General features: G+C 43.9%; 2 protein-coding genes across 2 annotated transcripts in view; both read right to left on the minus strand.

Moving 5' to 3' along the window:
• Positions 1-24,233, minus strand: part of TRIM16 (tripartite motif containing 16) — a 680,679-nt gene that overhangs the window by 64,987 nt on the left and 591,459 nt on the right. The window lies entirely within an intron of this gene.
• LOC310671974 (heparan sulfate glucosamine 3-O-sulfotransferase 3B1-like) overlaps positions 18,832-24,233 on the minus strand; it is a 29,979-nt gene continuing 24,577 nt past the window's right edge. Inside the window, exon 2 of the mRNA XM_083428430.1 lies at positions 18,832-22,279. Within this exon, the coding sequence (XP_083284556.1) occupies positions 21,661-22,279 (619 nt within the window). The 3' untranslated portion in view covers positions 18,832-21,660. The remainder of the gene's footprint in view (positions 22,280-24,233) is intronic.

Consider the following 24,233-nt stretch of genomic DNA (forward strand, 5'->3'; position numbering starts at 1 on the left):
CATACAGTATAGCTCCCTGCTGGCAATTTAATGGGAAGAGAATTCCAACAGGAACGTTATTAGATTCCCCATTAATGCCGTGCATTACATGCACACTGTCTTAACCCACATGAAAGATACTAGTGTGTCCGCAAACGCCGTCCTGTTAAAAGCTGTGCATTACTCATGGAAGCCTGATTCAGGTCTAGCATTTTCTGAAAAGAAGAAATTCAGAATAAAAAAAATAGGTCTGGGGGGTTATAGCACTGTAACTTTAGCAATGATGCTAAAAGATTGACAGAATGTCAAATAATTTGATTATAAAATTTCCCAGGAAATCTTTCACAGTTCTTTTATTTGAGGGTGGGGAGGTCCCTGTGTATTTGTTTAAAACAGCAACAGCAGCACGACTCTGCAAGAAGGGACACCTGAACACTTAGGGTTAATGTTGTGGAACAGCCATACAGTATTAGATGAAATTTAAGAGCTATAATCCAGTGGTTGTTTCAGTGCATTCACGTAGAGAAATCCAAGGACAGACCCATTATTTTCTATTGGGGAGGAATATTCTGCAGACACAGTGGAGCATTAACATTGATCCAATGAGCGCAGCACCTGATTAATAGCACAATCCCATGCATGCCTAATCAGAAGTAACTTGCTTTATTGACCTAAATGGAACTTACTCCCTGGTAAGCATGACTGTAACCTAGTGCTGAATTATTAAACTGGAAGTGGCAGTAGGAAGAAATGTCTCTTAGCCCAGGGTCTTTTCACAAAAAGACTGTCACCGCATCTGAGCACTACAACCTGTCCTGAAGGATGGTTCAGTGGGTGGTACTGCATTCCCTACTTTGAATGTTCTAAATCTAGACAAGTGATGGGAGAGGAGACACAAGGCAGTTGGGCTCCTTCTTTACATGCTTGGTTAGAAGCATGGGGAGACCTCTGGGCCAGAAATGGAAAGAAGATAAAGTTTGCTAGAGAAGAATAGCAGATTCAGTTGATGGATTATGCCAAAATGGCAATGACTGCTCTCCCCTGCGACTGCGGCGAAATGGGGGGCGGGCTCTCTGCTTGGACATATGTTCTCCAGTGCCAGCCAAATCCCTGCACATTCTGGATAACCCTGAAGTCTCCCAGAGCCCCGACTGGGGACTGAGAAGGATAAACACACAATGCCTGAGCCAAGGTCTCCCTACATCTGAAACTTAATAAAGTTGTGGCCAATTTTAATCCCAAAGCACGTTGTCTTGAGTCATTATTCCGCTCAGGGGTGGCCTGGGGTTGGGGGGGTCTCCGCCTGTCCAAGCAAAAATAACTGGAAGGATCAGAAATTAGGAAGACCAAAATTTTAATAAGGAATGGGGAAAGTTTATAATTTATCTTAAAAATCATTGTAAACAGTTAAAATCATCAATAGGATTGGAATAACACTTGTGGTTTAATTGTGAATTTTTGATATAATGGAGATGTAAAAGATTTGGATTATTATAAAAGATGCAGGAGGAAATGACTAACAATAGGACCCACAAAGGGGAGGAAGGAGATTCTTTGGAATCTTGTTTTTATGATGTATGTTGGATATGTGATTGTAAAACTTTAATTTGAAAAACCAAATAAATAAATTTATAAAAACAAAAACAAAGAAGAAGCACGGGAAGACCTGGTCCCATCTTCTCAAGTCATGCTTGTTTTGGATTTATCAGGGCTGCTTCCAGGGTGGTATGTCTGTCACGTGGAAGTAGTTTGGCAACTAGGCCAAAAATATGCAGGAGGAGGGTATCTTCATATACATTACTGGGTCCTAGAAAGATACAGATGTTGCCAATAGATTCCTAAATCCTTAGCATGTTTGTATCTCTCTGGAAAGTAATGACATGCATTAATCCTTTGCATTCATCCTTCCCACAAGGCATTGACACTGGTTCCATGTAAGGAGTGTTCCTGTGACATAAATACCATAATGTGGCCCACCAAGATAACATGTAAAATGCTTTGATGCCGCTTAATTGAGCAACACACTAAATGCATGTCATATCAGGCCTATTACATCCCTGTGTGCGCACCTGCTGATGTTTTCAGCATGCATTACAGTCCTCAAAGAGTTAATTAGCAGTACTGTACATTAAATTAAGTAGCTGTCTGGTGGCTCAGTCTTCGCCAGGCAGTAGCTTTAATCCTTTTAGCATTCTAAACTCCAAATGCAGTTTGCAGTTTAAATATATCCCTAAATCTTATCCTAATCCTTCCCCTTCGTCTAAGCCAAAGTTTATTCCACCAGATGTGATGGATTCTTAATTAAGATGTTTACAAGAAACGATTATGTACCAATGCTCATATTTGCAAACCAAGTCAACAACAGTAGCACAGATCACAGGCATAAGTAGCTCAGATAATTGATGCCTTTATAAAAATCATGACTTCTTTTTTAACAAAAAGCAGGATTCCTATTACATTGGGCTCCATTAGAGACCTCCTAGTGTCAAATAATAGTAACAGTCTTGATTAAAGTGGAGGAAAAATTCCCCCCACTTCTTTTACTATTAGCCACAATTACGCTACAGAAACTTGCTTACCTTATAAACAGATACTGTAATAATATTTACTTGTTCTCATTCATTCTGCTGGAGTGTGCAGAGAAGAACCTCCCACTGGAGGCTGTCCATAGACTTCACTTGTGCTAGCAGAGTTTTCAGGATGTAGAAATGAAAGTGTGATCTGAACATTAAGCATTTGACCCTAATCCTAGGTAAACCAAACAACAAGATATTCTGAATGTGAATGTGAAGTATTTTTATATTGCCAATTCCTATAAAATATCAAGGCTGTGTGTGTGTGTGTGTGTGTGTGTGTGTGTGTGTGTAAAACAATGTCATAATTCAAATGACTAACTAATCAATAAAATATAATTAGCTGCATAAAAAATTTTGTTGGCATCAAAAGGTCAATAGGAAGGGTGTCTATCATAACTCTGATGAAAGAGTGTTGCACAGCATGGGACAGGCAACACTAAATGCTTGACTTCTAGTTGAGGCCAGTTGGGCCTCTGTAACATGGGAGACAACTAACAGTGCTCCTCCTCTGGGTGACCTTATAGTTGGAACATCTGAAGCAGGGTCTGTCCCACATAGAGCAGATTGCAATAATCCACTCTTGAGATTACCAAATGCATGGACTATAGTGGCCAGGTACCAGATATAGCTGGCATATCAGATGAAGCTGGTAAAATGCATTGATAGCTGCAGATGTCAGTAATGGCAAAAAAGTATCCAGTACCACCAGGCAAAGTACAGTACCACCAAGCTTGTTCCCTGCTTCTTTAGAAGGAGTTCTACCCCATCCAGAACAAGCAAGTGATCTATATTTTGGACACAGGAACTCCTATCTCAGAGCCTTCAATTTCCCAGGATTCAAGCTCTGTTTATTGACCCTCATCCAGTCCACCACTGCACTCAGGCTTGCACAGCCACTCCTGATTCAGATGTTATGGAGAAATAGACTTGCATGTCATCAGCATACTGATGGCACCATGCTGCAAAACCCCTGCTGAACCCTACTGACTACTCCTAATGGCTTCATATAGATGTTGAATATTGGGAACAAGATGGTGCCTTGTGGAACCCAATAGCACAGTCAGGTCATGTGTCAACCGTAGTGACCAGAGGAGGAATGACCACTGGGAAGAGAGCAAAGAGAAGAAATGCCATCGTGCATCTGCAGCAGCACAACTGGATGCCTTCATCTGCCCCAGCTACAACAAAACAAGTCTCTTCCGTATCTGCCTCTACAGCCACAGGAGGCATTGTAACTCCAACAGTTTGACTTCACCTGCAAAGGCGCACTCCTCCATTGGCTCCCAAAACAGACGGATGCCAACAGCAAAGGGTCAAAGATCACTTCCCCGATGCCACTCTCTGGACTTGACTATGAAGGTTGGAATGGAAATGTTGTAAGACAGTGCTTCCACTGCCCATTTCATACAATCATCCCAGAAGGATATTATGCTCGAAGGAACCAAATGTGAATGTGAGTATCAGGGTCTCCTTCTGCCTGATCTGAAACCAGTCTGAACCCAGATTGACGTGGATCCAAATGACACTACTCCTGTGATTGCACCCTTCTCTCCAAATAGAGGTAAAGGGACCCCTAACCATTAGGTCCAGTCGCGGACGACTCTGGGGTTGCGGCACTCATCTCACTTTACTGGCCTAGGGAGCCGGCGTACAGCTTCCGGGTCATGTGGCCAGCATGACTAAGCCACTTCTGGTGAACCAGAGCAGCACACAGAAACACCATTTACCTTCCCACCAGAGCGATACCTATCTATCAACTTGCACTGCATGCTTTTGAACTGCTAGGTTGGCAGGAGCTGGGACAGAGCGACAGGAGCTCACCCCGTCATGGTGATTTGAACCGCCGACCTTCTGATCTGCAAGCCCTAGGCTCTGTGGTTTAACCCACAGTGCCATCTGCAGTTTAAACAATGCAATCTTATACTTCCAGGGGAAGTACACTCTTCTCTCTGTTGTCAGTTAGGTGACAAAAGGTCACTGGTAAGTTGCACGCCCTGCCTTCTAGAAACAATATAATAGCAATGGGGAGACCAGCCTGGCTCCATCCATCAGCCACAGAAGAAGCAGCCACAGAGAGCTAGCTCCCTCTTCCCCACCAGAGAGTCCCGTTGCTGGTTGCCCTGGGGCTGCAGAGCTGAAAGGAAGCATACTCTGGACTCAGCCAACAGTCAGGGGACTAAGAACTGCTGGACTGGGGGCAGGAGTAATAAGTGTGATGGGCTGCTGCTGCAGAGGAATAACCATCCCAACACTGGTGTCGCTGATGCTTATTGGTGGGCAGTGGCAAACTGGCTGCATAGGCAGAGCCAATCCAGTGCCCCCACCTTCGCCCTGCCCCCAAACTGTGTCTCCATAAATGGCAACGATGATAGTTGTCGGGAGGTCAGCTCCACAATACTGTGCTCGTCACTCCTGGTTGAGTGAGTTTGTGTATGTGTGTGATTATAATCCCTTGAGGATCCTTGAGGATCATTTGATATAAAGGCAGGATATAAACACAGAAAATAAACAGATCCAGAAAGTGTGTATAGGATTGCAGCCACAGTTAAGGCTTTTTAAGCAGCTGCCAAGTCATCTGCTCTGACCCCGGAGGAACCAAGGAGAGAAAGAAAGATCGGTTGGAGGTTGATTTAGCGAGAAAGGCAAGGGAAACATCCTTCACTGAAGGAAAGTCATCTGTCTCCCTCACCAGTGATGGCAGGCACTTTGGGAAGAGGAAGCCCCTTGTTAACAACCTGAGTTTTGCATTCTGGCCTGCACATAGTTCAAACCTTTGGTGACCTCGAGGTCAAAGGTTCCACCCCCCATTCATCAGCCCCTTTCAGGTTAGGCGCAGTCACTGGACACAAATGGCTACTTCCCCCTCCTCATAGAGGACAGATGGTGCGAGATCCTGTTTGTGTGGAAACTAGATCTTGTCTCTGTTAACTTTCTGCCTAGGAGACAAAACCTAGAAGCGTCCATTAGTTGCCTGGCTCCTAAGTCAATATCCACACTGTCAGTTTGGGCTCAGGTACTACTTAAGACCAAGTGGACCTTTAAGGACTGGACTGAATGGGTCTTGCTTTCCTAACAGTTCTGCTCCTTTCCCTTAACCATTTTGCAAATCTGGGTATTTAAAATCATCCAGTTGCATGCATCAACATGCACACAGTTTTGACACATGCTCTTGACACATGGCCATATCTTGGTCTATAATGTGAATTATAAGGCCTGCCTTGAATAGATTGTACCTTTGGACTATCTTCCACATGATACTCCAGAGGATAGGATGAGAATGAATGAGTGGAAATTGCCAAGATTTTGGCTAAACTTCCTGATGATTCAAACTATGTAATGAAAAAGACAACAGACTCCCTTTCACTGAAGGTATTTAAGCAGAGGTTGGTGAGCCATTTGTCAAGGATAGATGCTCTGTTTCCAGAGAACTGAGACCCTCTTGCAATAGTGGCATCCCAGAGGGAGAAGAGGCTCCCTCTCCCTGTTTTTTTTCATCCCATGCCGGGTTAGGAGGAGCGACTACTCTCCTACCACCCCAGGGCTGCCCTGGGATGCAGAAGTACTGATTTTCACCAGTACTGCACTAGTGAAGCAGCAGCATTTTTCTCCCTTCCCTGCAGTGCCCTGGGGAACAAAAATGCCATGGCTTCCTTCCCAGGACAGTGCAGGTGCAAAAGGAGATTGTGCTATACCAGCGCTGCCTTGGGAAGTAAAAGCACTCCTGGGTGCTGCATAAGGCTGTGTTGCGTTTCCTAACACCTCCTTCATATTCCAGGGATTGAAATGGACCATCAGCACTGTGAAAAAGAGCATACTAAGAATAAAGACTCTGTTGGTTTGCTTGACAAAGCGTTCTGTGCAGTGCGGAAGATGTAATACAATCTTTATATATCAACAGGCATTGGTCCAATAAAAAGGCAATATGTTACCAGTATTGTGCCTCTTACTATTTGCACACACACACACCTGCAACAATCTACCTAAAAGGACACCTGCAAGATCATCTCATGTCTTACATGCCCCATTGGCCACTTCAAGAGGGGGCCTCCGGCAGATACCATCCCATCAGAGAGCCCATTCCATACAATGTAGGACTTAAGTCTTTAGCATAGTGGCAGCTACGCTTTGGAACACCCTCCCACTACATATCAGACAAGAGCTGTCTTTTTCAGGGCCCATTGAAGACCTTCCTTTCTCAGCAACCCTTAAAAAAAACACCAATCCCAGTCTGTATCTCTATTGTATTTTACATGTTATACATGAAATTATTTTATGTATGTTTTTATTGTTAAAACACACAGGAAGCAATTAGTACATAGAATCAATCCAATAAAAAATGTGGTTGTTATTAGGCCCCATTTTCACCTGGCTTTTGTGAAATGGAGAAGGCAAGGCATGAGAGGTAGGAAACCTGACATGAGATGGATGCACTCTTGTGGCCCCTATACAGGACTAACCCACACTGCCAGGGGCTGCAATGAATCTTTCGGTCACAAATCCTTTCAGCCGCCCGCTGCTATCCTCGCTCCCATCTTCCTTCCAATGATTGCTGCTAACGAAGAGCAGACAGGTGATTCTAAGTAACAAGTTCACAGGTGGATAAGGTGTGCACAGCACTCCAAGGGACTGCTTATCCCAAGCTATGCTCTGACCCTACTTATTGACTGCATCCGGACATTACACTAAACTGCAGTGAGGTTTTGCATAAATGAGTCCTGGACTTGTACCCTCTCCTCTTCCCTCTTTTCTTTTCCTTCAGCAAAGGTATGGGTGGAAGGTTGGGAGATTGAAAGGATTTGCTTCTACTTTCAACTACCCACAATTTGGTGTTTCATGCAAGCCAGGACAAAGTGTGATTAGGTTTACCTATAGTTTGTCCGAACAAGACTCCAAGGATAAACTCTAGTTATACCAAAGTTTCTAGTTGGTATAAAGTGATAAGTCTCTTAGGATAAACCAAAGTTAAAATCAACCACAGTACCCAGTTTGTATAAAATGGCAAACCGCAGTCCCATTCAGATGCTCTTTTAACCATGTTGAAATAACACGTTGAGGGTCCACACTAGAAGAGAATCAGGGAAGATGAAGTATGATTTTGCATGCAATGCTATACTACCTTTTAAAAAACACACACCAGTATATGTAGTCCAGTTCATCCATTTCTCTGTGTGCAGCGCACATCATGTAATATTTTGGAGGAGCCAAGATTCCAAGTTTAAAGGCACAACCTGGGTGGGTTCAGGCACCATGAGTGAAGTTTTGATGTTCAATATCTGAAATGCATAAATATGTTATCAATAGTAATGTGAGTGCGTTAAAACAAAATCCCAGCACTTGGAACTGCAACAAACATGCACATGTCTTTAAGGTTAAATTTCCATGTCTAGAAAGCAGAATGCATACAGCTCTATGCATAGCTACTCAGAAGCAGGTCTATTTTCCCAAGCAAGTGTGTATAGGGTTGCAGCCTAGAGTTATTTTCATCACCATGCCCAACACACACTGACTCATGTGCAAAGTCTGTTATCTCTAGTCTCCTCTCCTCACTGCCCTTGACATTTTCTTATCAGGAGCCAAAGAATCCTCTCGGCTGTGTATATTTTTAAAGTTTGCTTGTGTTGCAGGGCAATAGAATAGGGGACATCTGTTTGTTTGGGGATCATTGGGTTTCCCTTTCTGGTTTGGTTTGCATTTCACTTTCCCAACTTCACAATGCACTCACAATGAGCTCCAATTTGTCACCTTCTAAGTACATTGCAAATATGTAATTTGTATTTGCCAGAATGTTATCTGGACAGATTTGATTGCGTGTTAAGATCCCAAGGGGACGCGGGGGACGCTGTGGGTTAAACCACAGAGCCTAGGACTTGCCGATCAGAAGGTCGGCGGTTCGAATCCCCATGACGGGGTGAGCTCCCGTTCCTCGGTCTCTGCTCCTGCCAACCTAGCAGTTCAAAAGCATGTTAAAGTGCAAGTAGATAAATAGGTACCGCTCTGGCAGGAAGGTAAACAGCGTTTCCATGCGCTGCTCTGGTTCGCCAGAAGTGGCTTAGTCATGCTGGCCACATGACCCGGAAGCTGTACGCCGGCTCCCTCAGCCAATAAAGTGAGATGAGCACCACAACCCCAGAGTTGTCCCGACTGGACCTAATGGTCAGGGGTCCCTTTACCCTTTACCTTTAAGATCTCAAGACCTCCCCCAATAAATAAAGACACAATTGACACAAAATTTAGTTCAAGGTTATTGGCATAATTTTGGCCACAACTTTATTGATTACAGATCGTGAGTGGTTTGTTTAGGCATTGGTTCCCAACTAGCTGCACCTGACTTTGGCAGGGCAGCACTGACGACTGGACTCCGGCAGAGGTCAGTAAGGGTAAACATCCTGGGGGAGCATTGGACCGGTCTCCGACTCAAGCTCACCCCAAATGCTCTCAGGGGTTCTGGTGTGACCCTACCCCTGGAAGGGGATCGGACAAAAGCAAGGTGAGCCCCTGGATTCTTTTAACGGAATACCCTTTGCGCATTGGAGGGTCAGGTGTGACAACCTTCCCTCCACTCCACATTGAACCAATGCCTAACCGCCAAACCTTAAAAAGTTGTGATGATTTGCTACGCGGCAGGCACCAGCCAATTAGCCAAATGGGAAAATCCCTACCGGGCCCCTGTCCCAACAGCAGATGACCCATGATGGCATAGCAAGGTCATAGTGAACCCTAAATATAGGGAGGGTGGGCGGGTGATCCAGTGCACAAGGAGAAAAGAGGAAGCTCTATGCAATGTGCAGCAGTATATATAGATCCCTCGGTTAATGCATGGAATGATCCCATTGGCCAGAATTACCCCAGCCACCGAGGGACCACCAATTGGGTTGCTGTGGCTATCCAATCACTCCCACCCACAACAGCAGTGAGGTCAGTCTTGATTATCTCACCGCAACACTTGATCTCTGGGAGGAGGCCCCGATTTCCCAGTTATTTATATGTTTATCTGCAGCTTCTAGTACAGGGGGTCGCCAGCCTTTGGGGGCCCCATGCACACATTTGCAAACTGAAAAAAACTGTTGTGGGCACCACACACACGTGCCACAACCAAGCACATGCTGCAACCTGTGCTGTTGGCATCAACAGAATGCTTCTCTCAAACCTAATTTCAGTAGGGTGTGGAGACCAGTGAAGGTGTCTGCAAGCAGGTGTGCATTCACAAACTCAGTTTTGGAGACCCCTGTCCAGTATTTCAAACCTTTCTGCTTGGTGAAGTTCACAAGCTGCGTATCATTCTTGCTGACTTTGGCCTGAGCAGGTACACTGTAAGCTACCATGAACAGCTCCCAGTTGCCAAGAATCTGCATCTTTCTCTCCAACCAAGCACTGACCCAGCCTGACCTTGCTTAGCGTACAAGATCACAGCCTGGAGCAGCATAGCTGCAGGCCGGTCGGAAAACAGATGTCAGCTACAGACACCGCTCATTGATACTTTGCTATTCCCATTTATTATTTATCCAATACTTGATCTCTGGGTCAATTGATGTTATGTTACGGTGAACTCTTCAGCCATGCTTTTTATAACAAAGGCTTCACTAAGAATAACTGTGCTGGGAAGTGGAAAGCAGGCCTGTCAAAGGAATTTATTCTTCCTCACATGATAGACCTGGGACCTGGCATCTTGCATTAAGCGGCAGTGAGCATTTTGAGGATATTTTCAATGAACTCTTGGTGAGAACATATCAGGAGCAAGGGTATGCCTCCTGGGAAGACAGACTCACTCCCAGAATTTCCTTTTCTCAAGATTTGTTTCCCTTTCCTGCTACTCCCCTGATCAAGGGCAGTATTTCATAATATCACAAAATATATGCCGGTGTTTCCTCTGGTCCTAGTGGTCCTGTGTCATCAGCCTTATAGTGTAAGCCAGGGGTGGTCAACATACTGCTTACAGGCAACGTGGTGAAATCCTGAAAGTTAGGTTAGGTTTCTAGTCCTTGTGTTTAAGAGATGTCTAAGCAGCATATATAGGGCTCGGAAGGCAAACAAGATAATCTGCCTGTGTGTGCTTTAAAAAATCTTGTTTCTCAGCTCATCTTGCCTGCTACTGAATATTTGGGGTAGTAAATACTACAGTGGTACCTCAGGTTAAGTACTTAATTCGTTCCGGAGGTCCGTACTTAACCTGAAACTGTTCTTAACCTGAAGCACCACTTTAGCTAATGGGGCCTCCAGCTGCTGCTGCACCACTGCCATGCGATTTCTGCTCTCATCCTGAAGCAAAGTTCTTAACCTGAAGCACTATTTCGAGGTTAGCGGAGTCTGTAACCTGAAGCGTATGTAACCTGAAGCGTATGTAACCTGAGGTACCACTGTACCTCATATTGGTCTCCTCTGGTGGTTGAAAGACATAGTTGCCGGGAACTATATTATGAAGATGAAGGCTCAGAGTAAAAAGATTCATGGCTCGAGTGGCATCAGCAGAGAAATGCTTCATGTTCATTAGCTATGGTTTAATACCTACCACATTCATCCAAATTATATGCGCATAAAAATGCAAATTACGTACAGCCCTCTGGTTCATTATGCACTTGAAAATGGCCCACATTACTAAAGAAGCTGCTCACCTGGGATATAATGACACAAGACGTGGCAAAGCAGGGGCCTGATCCACTGAATAAAGGTTCAATTCCAGGTGTTTCCAATAAAAAGGGTCAGGGAGCCGGTAATAGAAAAGGCTGCTAACCGATTGATACTTGGGTTTAAAAACAAAAAAAAATAATTGATTTGTATATAGCAGAGTTAAAAGCTCAGAAGCTGGAGCTATCCTGTCCCAGCCCCCTACTCACTCCTTCACACATCACCAGCATTGCTTAAAAAGGTAAACAGAACATACAGAAGTCCCATTGGTGAAGGGGAAAAAAGGTTCTTTACTTAGTGGGGTTTTTTCATATTTACAAGGTTGGTTTTGGATTCTAAGCCTACATGGTGGGAGCCAGTGACATGACTGCTCACAACTGCCTCCTATTTTATGCTCAGAACAACCGTGTCAGGTAGGCCAGACTGAGAGAGCAACTGGCTCAAGATCACCCAGGAAGTTTCTTGCTGAAGTGGGAATTTAAACCCAAGACCTTCCCAGCTCTGCTCTGACACTCTGACTGCTTTTGTGTCTTGGCTCCGAACGGAACTTGAAGATGCTGAACTTCCACGTTTGAGATGCAGAACGGAAAACTGCAAATATATCATTCTAAGTGGACATCTGTAGTTTCCCTGCACTAGCATCCTGTGCGTTCATGCAGATTAAACATCCATCGCAGCACTCAGCAGTAAAAATGCTACTTAAACGTGATATATGCAAGGATACCTCAATACCTTAATAACCATGCTGTGCAACAGGTTTGCAGGCCAACGCTCTCTGCCAGGAATGTCACCAACTAACAAACTACCTGCAATTAAGCTCTTAGAAAGATCTGCCCTTAGGTGAGCTGCAGAGAAATATGGTTCACATGGAGATAATAGAGGTCTGTGACATGGAAATGGTACCAGCAGCAGCTCTGGCTGGAAATGATCTCTCCGTGGAGGTTTTGTCTAAGGGTCTGCGGCTACTTCCTCGGGGGAGAAATCCAGGTTTGAACCCTGGGGAATTGTTAGAAGTGCCAGCTAACTGTTTTTGCATTAATGAAGTACTCCTTCTCAGCTTTCCCAGTCTTAAAAAAGTGTATTATGTTCTATATTTTTAAATTATCTCATTCACAGGCATTGTGTTCTTTGACAAATGCTGGGCTTTCTCATTTACCTGGAAGAATGGGGTTGCCAGGGGCACAGGAGATACCTGTTAAGAAAAGGGAAATCCAGAAATACAGCTGAGTAAGAGGACCTGTTTCCATGTCCTGGAAGCAGCTAAAGTGGGATGGAGTTCTGAATCAGCAGCTCTCAGTGAGGCTGTGGAGCAAACTCTTCCCCTTTGGCTGAGAAGGGCTTGTGTCAAACCACAGGAACAGAACTAAGCTCTGACGTCCATCATTCAGCTGTAGTGCAGAATTACCTTTGGCTATTTTTCTTTTAATGATTTGATTTGCTTTCATGCCAGAAAGATATATTAAAAATAATTCACAACCAGATTAATGAGGAGAGGGGAAATCATTAGAAATCAAAAAATGAGATAATTCTGCTGTAGACATGACTGATGGCAGTAAATAAATCATATTTGGCTGACATGACTTAATTAGTTGGAAATATAGTGCTTTTTTAAAGTTGCTTAGGTTAAGCTTTTAAGCTTTTGACACATAAATTCTGAGCTAAGTATCTCAGATGTCAAAGCAGGCAGCTATAGCTCTTCACTCACGTCGTTTGAAAAACACACATATAATTCTGAAATTTGATTTAATTTTTTTTTATAGACAGCAGGGTGCTTTTCATATTTTTAAGGAGGGTTTTCAAAGGGTACTGCAGCTGAGACATCCTAGGGATTGGTCTTTCATCCCCATAATAAGCTTGTTTACCACTCCAGCCAGTGGCATATGTCCTAATAATGCACCCACACATTACATGCTGGTTTTCTAAGTGTTACATTTTACAAGCACAAGTGAGTCTGTCTTTCTGTCATACACTAACACCACCAAGATATGGAACTAAAGTAGGCTATTTCAAGGAGAGTGGGAGAACGTGCACACTGAATTCTCGCTTGGTCCTTTTGTGTTCTCTGGGGCTAAGTAAACTGATGGCAATTGGCAAGACTTGTAGAGTAGGGGAAAAGGTGTTCTGCTCCAAGAAATCAGAGTAATCAGTGTCAGATACAGATGGTGTCAGAAATTGTATGTTTTTATTTTCCCTAATAGATGAGTGACTGCAATTCAACCCAGCAGTGAGTGGGGGGCGGGGGAGAGATTCAGTGCTGCATTTGGGGACGTTGTAGCAATTGCTTTGCATTTCCCTTACACTGGGTAATCTGATGTCTACAGAGAGAGAGTCCATTGGATGTGAAAGGTCTATGTATATACACAAGCGCTTGTGCGCTCTGATGGTCCCAGTGATGTATGGTGCCCATCAACTCCATGACAACCCCAACAGATGGGCATTTTGCTGGTAAGTAAATGATGTTTCTAGTAGGCTTGTGCATATTTATTCTTGTTATTTACATTGTGAATCAATTGATTGACACACCCTGATGTTAAACTCCCAATCAGGCAGCAGATTTTGGGGTGGGTGGAGGTAAGGCAGCAGCTCTATTCCGCTTGAGTCCCTTAAGCTAAACTGCCCTGTGCTTGCCTATTGCCTTCAGATACAGTGGGAGATGCCATTCCGTTGCCAATTTTGACATAAGAATCAACCACCAGGCCAATGGGATTTTATTAGGGGGATGGGAGGGGACCATCTTGTTCTCTGATTCAGGAAGCAAAATGCCTTGGGGTGGCCCTGATTCCCATGCCAGTTGAATGCCTTCTATGTTGGGAGTAAAGCAACAATGCTAGCAATAAGCTATCTGAATCAGGGTGGGGGCAATAGGCAGAAAGGCAAACTGCTCTTCCTCCTTAGGGATTCATTCTGTTTTAGTAACTACTTGTTGGTAAAATAGATCACTTCCTCATTTGCTGCTTTCCTGCTTCTTCTCCAAGTCAGTCAGTGTCAGTATGAGCTAGCAAGATGCAGAGTTAACTTATTAGTTCCATCTTTACCACATTTAAAAGTCAGGGCTTTATGTGTGTACAGTAGCACCTCGGGTTAAGAAATTAATTCGTTCTGGAGGTCCGTTCTTAACCTGAAATTGTTCTTAACCTGAGATACCACTTTAGCTAATGGGGCCTCCCGCTGGCGCCGCGCTATTTCTGTTCTCATCCTGAAGCAAAGTTCTTAACCCGAGGTACTATTTCTCGGTTAGCGGAGTCTGTAACCTGAAGCGTCTGTACACCGAAGCATCTGTAACCAGAGGTACCACTGTATACTCACCAGTATAAAGTACCAGTAGCTCTTTCTTGCTGTCATAGCAGCCATTTTGTGCTGACACCCACGGCACTTTTATCAATATATGCGTACCTACACCTCATTTAGGTGAAACCTAAACTTAGGGCTTTCTTTGCCGTGACAAAAAACGTTTTCTTTTGCCTTTCAGCCAGCAGTCATACTAGACTATTTCTGCACAAGGCAGCAGTGCATTTGCCAAACTCCAACATTATTCACAATCACTGGATGAACATTTGAAAACCATGTGCATGCCAATTCCCAGGCTGCGATGAGGTGTAACTAGGTGTAACTCCTAGAAGCACCATTTGCAAGATTTAACTCACAGCTCACATTGGCCAGTGCCAGTTAAAAAGCATTTCTTGTGGCCACCCAGTGGCTGTGTGAATGAACCCAGAATGCCCTGGCAATGAAAGTAGAAGTGTCAGGTGGCATGGTTTTACTCTTACTTGTTCCCCCGATCACCAGCACTTATTTGATGATAAGGCAACTTTTGCTGTTGTTGGTGAGTGTGTAATCTCTTCCTAAGTCTCGAAGGATGCCAGTGGGCATATCCTCTCCTGGTACCCACAGTTGTCCACACTGCAGAGGAATTGTCTGCTACATGCCACTGATGTACCAAATGTCATTCTTCTTGCTTATCATGCTGTATGGAGCTCAAAAGCGTGCAATCATATTTTATTGTTAATTTAATTAATTTTATTGCAAACTGCTTCAGGGCTCTTACTGGGAATTGGTTTAGGAATGCAAGAAATAAATTCATCGCCCTGTTAAAAATAAATGTCACTCCCCTTAGAAGCAGTGACATTTGAGGGCATTTACTTCTTCCAACAACATTTGTATTAATTTATGTAACAGGATTTGTATCCTGCTTCATCATCAAAGCCTCTCGGTGTTTTACATAGAATATAAAATATATGTTAAAATTACTGATAAAAATCAGGTATATCTATATAAGGTAGGTAAAGGTAAATGGTAAAGGACCCCTAGATGATTAAGTCCAGTCAAATTCGACTATGGGGTTGTGGCATTCATCTTGCTTTCAGGCCAAGGGAGCCAGCATTTGTCCACAGACAGCTTTCCAGGTCATGTGGCCAGCATGGCTAAGCCGCTTCTGGCGAACCAGAGCAGCGCACGAAAACGCTGTTTACCTTCCCGCCGGAGCAGTACCTATTTATCTACTCACACTTTTTGGCATGCTTTCGAATTGCTAGATTGGCAAGAGCTGGGACAGAGCAAAGGGAGCTCACCCTGTCATAGGGATTTGAACTGCCGACCTACTGATTGGCAAACTCAAGAGGCTCAGTGGTTTAGCTATATATGCAATGACAGTGGATGCTTAGGTTGCAAACGTGATCCGTGCAGGATGCACATTCGCAACCCGCAGCATCCGCAATCCACAGTGGCACAACTGTGCACGTGCAGGTTGTGATTTGGCACGTCTGCGCATGCGCAAAGTGCAATTTAGCGCTTCTGCGCATGCACAACCGCTGAAACCCAGAAGTAACCCATTCCAGTACTTCCGGGTTTCGGCAGTCCGCAACCCAAAAAAACGCAACCTGAAACGTCTGTAACCTGAGGTATGACTGTACAGATATATAATAAAATACAGTTATGTAGTAAAATACATGTCAAACTTACATGTTTGGGGAGGCTTGCTTTTGCAAAAAAAAGTTTTTAGCAGGCACTGAGAACTATGCAGTGAAGGTGACTGCTTAATATGAATGGCCTGGAAGTTCTTGAGTGGAGGCAGCCGCCACAACGAAGGATCGGCTACCGCTATCACCTCACATCCGTATTAATGTGCTACCAATCCCCAACCACCGTTTATATCTGTCTTCAGTGGGTGCGATCACGTAGGGGTGGCCTAGATTGTGGCATGCAATGGGAATCAGCTGCAATAACAAGGCTTTGTAAATGTTGCTTCACTGTTTTCTTCTCCCTGAATGGAAGGCTCAGGTCTCCCAATTAGCTAAGGGTTTATGGCGACAAATCATTTTCTGGTACAACCCATGCTGGACCATTTCTCCTCTACTTCACCATCTCAGGGTGAATGACTAGTTCTTCCAACACAATTGAAGACTTAGGGCTGAACTATGCCTGGTCTCAGTTCGTAAGCCTGAATATACAGTGGAGAAGGAGAGGAAGGCTGTTACAGTTACGCACTCTCTCTCAACCACATGTAGAAGTCTAGATGCAGCTGCGACTTCTTACCTAGAGGAACCTGGTAGGCTACAGCAGGACATAGGCTGTCAGACTAGACCGATCCGAAGCAAATCTCTACAGTGAGGAAAATAGACTATTAACCTGCTTGTGACTTTCTGCATGAATTTGCAAACCTAATAGTTCTTTTTTTATTGCTGGGGGTGGGGGGAGAGATAAATGTACCCATGCCAAAAGTACATGTGGGTCAATTGCTGCAGACTATTTTGGATTTGTTTGGGGTGCTCCATTCCCTCCCCACACGCACACACCCAGATGTGCAGAAGTTTCTTTTCTCTCCCTCCTTCCTTAAAAAAGTGTAGCATAAAAGCATCTTTCACTATCCTCCTCCAGAACAAATAGGAAAACAAGGCTGCTTTTTCAAGAAATGGTGTCTGCATTACAAACATCTGTATTTTCCTAATCATTAAGCAACTGGTCTAATTTATTATGGGAAGAGGGGGACTGATCTCTTAATATATGGTAAAATATGGAGCATTTGTTTTGGTCCTAGCAAAATCGCCAATCAGGGATGAGAGTAGCCTTGAAGCAGAGGCTATATTTCAAGGTGGGTTTGGGAAACTTGCAGGCCATGAAAAATAAACATCCATTCATGGCTTTAAAACAGTAGAGTTTGCTTTGAGATTTCTATCTGGAAAGCAGTCCAGGTATGTCTCAACCCTTCTTCTCTCTCTTCACTAACACTTTGAGGTTGCCAGATCTCTGGCCAGGGGTGCTTCCACATGGGTACTTATTGTACAGTTGTTCCTCCTCGTACATGCATTGTGATTTTGTTTTTTGCAGAGTTCACAACAGCATCAACATCAAAATGCCAGTTTACACTTTCTAGAGAAAATCTGGTTGGTGTTTTTTAATTCAAAAACCTGTTGCTAACAACCTGTTTGCAATACCTCAAGGAACTGTTTGCAAATGAAGTCTCTACCTTAAAATGGAGCTATCCTGTTATTTTTCAGAGGCACAAAATGTTTGGGAAGCTGTTGAGACCTTGCATCACCAAAATAGAGGACATGCACCACAACACGCTCTGGGTGCAGTGCTACTGAGATCAGGGGGTTCAGAATGAATGAATAAATGTGGGGTTCGTTCCCTCTGGGATAATCCATCTGTGCCAGCAGTTAGTGGAACCATTCCCCTTCTCTTTCCTGAATACTCCATTTTCTCTTTTCCTCTTTCTCTCTGCCCAGTACAGCCACAAAGGAAGGATAGTGTACTCCTGCAAGAGATCTGATTGCTTACATAGGGCTTCTGAAATTGGGCCAAGGGGCAGAATTTGTTTACCACCAACTCACATCATCCAGAGGACTTCTTCCAAACATCCCTGTGTAGAATATTGCTTTCTGTGGAATAATCATCCCAAAAGTAGACCTGAGAGCAATCCCTTGATCACCCATAATTGAGGGGGTTAGGATATGGCAGAGGTGTCCAGCCAGGGGGCTCCACCACCATGAAGGCTCCTACTGAAGAATGTGCAACAAAGAGAACACAAATGCTACTGGTGTTCCTGTTGCCAGTTGCCAGGGTAAGTTCCCAAATCAAGGCATCGTGGGGATGGAGCAGAGCTGACCATTGATCTGCTCAATCCAAAGCTGCTCCATTCCCCTCAGAGAGGCCGGATGAAAGCCCTTCAGTAAATAATAATGGGGGACACTTTCCATGAAAAATTGTATGGCTTTATTTCATCTATACCTCAGAGAGAATTCATCTTCAACACAGAACGTTATGGAAAGCTCTCCTGAGGACATCTGCATCTTTATATTTCCTATACTGTGAATTTAAATTGTTTTATTTTACATGTGGCACTTTACTTCTTTATGCAAGGAGCAAGGCAATGTGTAACGATACTGATAAGAGTATGTATAACTGCTTTTATTTCACTGCTGAGATTTGTACCAGGAGGGGGTTATTATATAAAAAGTGAAATAATACATAACATTTATTTTTAAAAAACGAAACAGCAGTGGAGGATACGCCCTTTGCCCTCAGCATTCACTGCACTAGTCTATCCACCACTCCACTTCCCTGGCCCCAATTTGGATTCCTCTGATAGCCAAACCTTTTGCTTTGATTTCTGTTTACCCACACGTTGAAAAGGAAAATGAGGTGGTCTCCATGGTTTGGTAAAATATATTTTATTTCTTCATACAAAGAAATAGTATGAATCAAAATTTCATTTTCCTAGAAACCTCTGTGTAAAATTAATTTGTGTTGTACATACCACAAAATACTCAATTTACAGTTTTTGCTTGCCATTTTGCTTTCCTTTACAAGTAGACTAGTCTAAGATGTATCATGTTACAGCAAACACACACACAAAAATATTGCTAATATCTGGACGTACTGCTGAATGGAACTCAGCCATAAATTAATGTTACCATGTGGGGGGAAACAAGTCCAACCACACCTCTGAGTTTCAACTGGGTACCCTCTCGTGAACATTAAAAAGTTAATGTATGGAAGCTAGCTTGAACAGTTTCAAATGCCATATGGTACAAGGTCCACCATGGTTACCATGATATGTAGGTAAGGTCTTTTAAATTAACTGGTTTCATAATATTTCTGCTATAGAGTCTGCACAGCCAATTTTGTTCAAGATACTGAATGGTGAAGTAGTGGCAGAGTTATCACCCAACTTATTTCACAAAATCATTCGGAACAGGTTCTGTGGATACAATACCTACTTTGCCAATTTGATTTGTGCAATGGAGAGGAAGGCATCTGGCTACAAACCTACTCAGAGAAGAAGGAAAAGTCCAAGCACTGAGTTCTGCAAAAAGATTTTGAAATGGAAAACAAAGGAGAGCTATAAAAGCAAATCCCACTACAATTTCCTGGAGCAAGAGAAGCTGCGTGGCTTGACAACATGGTTATCACATAAGCATGTCACAGATTCTGTTGAGAGGGGGTCCAGAAAGAGGAGGCTAAGGGTGCATGTGTTGCATCTCACTTTAGTAGGAAGAAGGTGGGTTCAAGCAACTTTTTCTATAGTAGCATTCCTCCAGGTGTTTTTGAAATCCCACTCCCATCAGCCTCAGCCGGCATGGGATTGTGGGAGTTGTGGTTCAGCAACATCTGGAGGACACCATGCTGACCAACCCTGGTGCAAAGGATGGAGTGAGGTCTACAGCAAGGGGTCTATTTAATGTATTCTGTAGTGCTCAGCATGTAAATCAGGAAGGGGAACCTCTGGTACTCCAGATGTTTTTGGAATCCCGGTCATCCCCCCAGCCAAGGTGCCCAATGGTGAGGGGTGATGGGAATTGCCATCCAACAAAATTTGGAGGGTGCAAGATTGGGGAAGCCTGTCCTAGAGTGCTGCCTCACCAGCAGGTGATAGCAAACATCATATGTCCAAAGATGGCTAACACAGAGGCTGAATGTTCATATGAATGTCTACATCCTTAGAATAATGTGCATGTGCTCATGCACACACAAATTGTATACAGCCCTCTGAGGAATCCCACATTCCATATGCAGTTACTTCTCAAAATAAATCTGACAGTTATGCCCACATTGTTCAAGATGTGTCCAATGTGGGACACTTCAAGAATGTGTTGAGAACTGAAACACACACAGAAAGAGAAAGAGAGAAAGAGTACAGCTGAACAGAGGTTTTAATACAAGATGGTAGCTCACTCACTGCAACATTAGTCAGACATGCCCAACCTTCTCAAGTACCTACATTGGGAGCAATTCTCCTGGAAGTCCAATTATAATGTGCCAAGATGTTACATTCAATTCACCTTAGAGTAATGTGATTGAGGGCAGGGGCAGGAATAGGCTATTTGCTAGTCTTGGGGGGCGGGTGTGAAATTCTTTGGCAAGGTTCAGACTGTCTATGGTCCCTGCATGTTCATTTCCAACCCCTCTCTCAAGGGTTTAATGAAGTGCATACTTCCCCCCACATCCCACTTGACCCCATATGAAAGTCCAAAACTTTCAGCGCAGCACCAGCGGAGGGGGGGGGGATTTAATTAACTCTCTTAGAAAAAGGCTGATGAGGCATGTAACTCTGCATGTTCTAATCTGAGAGCACCCTGACTGCAGGGCTATCAGCAATCAGGCCTATCATTCAGTTATACATAGCAGGGAGTGGTTCACTATACAAGTTCAGACTGCATGGTCTTCTTCTGCAAGACCAGCTTTTTTAAAAAAGAAGAAGCACCCCATATGAATTGTGCCCGAAGGAAGCATTTCACATTTTCAGCAGGAACAAGTTAAAGCTGGACCAAATATGCATAGTTGTCAGTCCAGGAAATCTGCTTAAAGGTCAAGAAAGCAGAAGGAAAAACTGTAGAACATTCAGTAACTACTGTAGCAAAGCTTTCTACAAGGAGAGAGAGTTGTACACATCAAGGAAAACATATCTGAGAAACAGGCAGCAGCAGCAGCTATATGGCTGGAGAGAATCTCCTTCTGCACTCGTGCCATGCCCACCTGTAAAGGCTTAAGCTAGGCCTAAATGCTTTGAGTTCCACGAAATTTCATAGCCAACCAAAAACTCAATTGCAAGTGGGTTGATCTGGAAGAGGGAAGGCAAAATATGCTAGCTGGAGGGCCTTTCACAAAAGTGTTTCAAAATGCCTAGTACCCGTATTGGAAAATAAAATTGTGCTTTTAAAAATTCTTTCTCCCTTACCCTTTCTTTTATATTAATTTTTCTCATAGAAGATACTTGGAAGCACTTTCCAGCACAAACTGAACCAGGCTACAAAAAAGAGAAAGAGCAGAGTAAGGATTCAGCACTGTGGAATGTTAAAAACACAGCTATGGGCTGCTACAGTGTGGTTAGGCAGCTTAGTGAATTAATTGCTTAAGAATTAAAAATAAATTATTATAAAATAGATTTCTGTACATTTTACATATAGACCTATCTACATATATAAGGGGGATAGCAAGCTGAAATGAGGGGATTAACTCTGGCAAGAACGTCGGCATTAAACCATCAATCCCAGCCAAAGTCATGTCCAGTCATCTGGTAGAACTTCATGTTGAAGGGCCTGTAGAATTCCCGCAGCCTCTGGACCACTTCCTGGTCTATGTTGGGGTGGGTCCGCCCCTTGGTTTTGCCCAAGCAGTGGGGCTTGCTGCTGCCTTCAGCCTTCTTCAGGCATGGGAAACCCTTGGTTTTGTTGAAGTAGAAGTGTTTGTCCGTGATGATCCTCTTGAGGCCCAGAAAGTCCTGGACTCGGCCTAACTCACCAGCTGGATCACTGATTAGCCTCTCCCCACTGACAAAGAGGATCTGCCCAATGGGGAAGTACAGGAGCCAGTTTTCCAGGTGCTTGGCGTAAATGCCGATCTGGATGGCACTCCAGGAGGTATCAATGAGGCCCGTAGTCCTGTTTTTGAAGGTCAGGCTCTCAAAGGTGGGGATGTCAGGCTTCTTGGACAGAGTTTGCGTGTAGTCAGAAATGGCTCTGGTGACCGGGTCTCTCACCACCACAATGAGCTTGGTGCCCTTCGACATGGCAGAGATGCGAGCCGGGGCTTCCTTGGTGACAAAGTAGCTGGGAGTTTTCTCCATGGTGATCTGCCCATCGAGAGTTCTTGGCATCAAATCCCTGCCAAAGAAGAGAGAGAGAGAGGGAGAAGAAAAGCACAGAGTGGTTAGAAACACTAATGGGCAATAATTACAGCACTCTTTTACAGTTCTTGGTACTGACAATACCCAGAAAGATTACTTACTCAGCCAAGGAACAACAGAGCATCATTTCAGACTTAAGTACATCATGAATCAAAAGGCCAAGATGTACCCAAAGGTCTCTTCCGTAATGACATTGTTTATTTCATTTATGAATCACTTCACATGAGATATCTTAAGCACTCCTACTTCAGGAGGTTTTTCAGGAAGTTTTATTATGAACTGTGCCACATATAACTTGCTTAAATTTTGGTGCCCACCACATTTCAACTCTAGCTGAGTTAAGCTTACCTTGGTTAGAATGAACCAAGAGTTCCACCTTTCTGAATAACAAGACGGTTTGTTCTAAAATGTCCACCCATCCATGGACATAGCAATGACTGATTTTAGGGGAGGCAGGCTTTATGTTGGGGAGGCAGAACCAAGGTATCTGCCATGCAATTGGTCAGTTAAGTATTTTTATTTATTTACTTGACCTGAAGGGGGGAAGCTGCCCATGCTACGCCCATGCACCCATCTCCTTGTATGCACGAGAGGAGATAAGGAGGAGAACAGAGTTTATGTCTGAGGCTCACCACAGGTTATTTCACTATATGACTTTAAATGTGATTCAGGTGATCAACGGAATGATGCTGCTCATTCGAAGGATGCAGGTTCTGTCAAAAAACAAACCTTTGACAATCACCAATATTTTCTAAATTGGGGGCATGGTCACAGAAGTGCAAGAAAAAGGAGTTTCTTCAGGAGATGCAAGCACCCCACACACCCCTTTCCATTCATACTGCTTCAGGTAGCAATAGAGCCCTACCTCCTAGAACCATCTCAGACAAAGGAACTCTTAGGAGCAGCTAGAGAACTCCTTTCATAAAGATTTCCCCCACAAGGCACCTGGCGCTAGGTGAAGCAATGTATTTACCGTGCAGACAGACTGGCCCGCTTTGCCTGTTAACCACTTAAGATTTTATTACATTAGTGTTCTTGCACAAGACAGCTTTAATCTCCTCAACTCCTCCCTCACCCCCCAAAAAGGCTTAAACGCAGGATGCTGAAATAGTCATTTAGCAACACACATTCCTGGAGGAAAAAAACACCTCAGCCCTCTAATGCAAAAAACAGTTTGGAGACAGATACATTTACAAAGTCAGTTGACAGGTGGCCACGTGGTAATCCAATAGCTGAAAGCCTAATGCCTTTTGTGGCAGGTTTTTGTCCGCACAGAGGGATTCTCCACTAATCTGTTGACACTTCCCAATAAAGAAAATTGAGGGGGGGGGGCTCTTGTTAGTGATGTGGCAGAAGGGGGGGGGAGGAGAAGTATTTTACATGCTGTTGCTGTCTTGGGCTTACAACAACAAGCTGACAGGTACAAACAACCAGGCTCTTGAGCTTTTATTGCAAGGCCAGAAGCTACAAAAACAGAAGAGCCAGTCATTGCACATTCAATGGCCTCTCTAATTTTTATCAAAGGAAAGGTGGTAGGATCTCCACAGCCAAAAAGCAAGTAACTGGGGGGGGGGGGGTTCAAACAAAATGGTTTTCAGCTAGAGACACTGGAAATAATGTTCTTTTCCAGCACTGGTTTGCTAGCAGTTTTGCAGATGCTTCACAACTGCATCAATTGGGATGAAAATGGGGAAATTCCAGCTATTCCAATGATGGGGAAAGGATGTGCTTAAGTGGCAAATTGCACAGGAGTAGCAGCAGAGATGGAAGGGCTCTTGAGAGCCTGCTAAGAGTAAGTGGATAGTTCTGGAAACCAACTGTGCGATCCCCTGTTGATGTAGGGAATCTACTGCTATGGCACCCCTGACATGGCTTACAAGGTGGGGAATAATACAGAAGTGGCTTTTGACTAGATTCAATCACCTCATGCT

The sequence above is a fragment of the Podarcis tiliguerta genome (genome assembly GCF_965153285.1).
Source record: "Podarcis tiliguerta genome assembly, chromosome: 2".
Classification (NCBI taxonomy): Eukaryota; Metazoa; Chordata; class Lepidosauria; order Squamata; family Lacertidae; genus Podarcis; species Podarcis tiliguerta.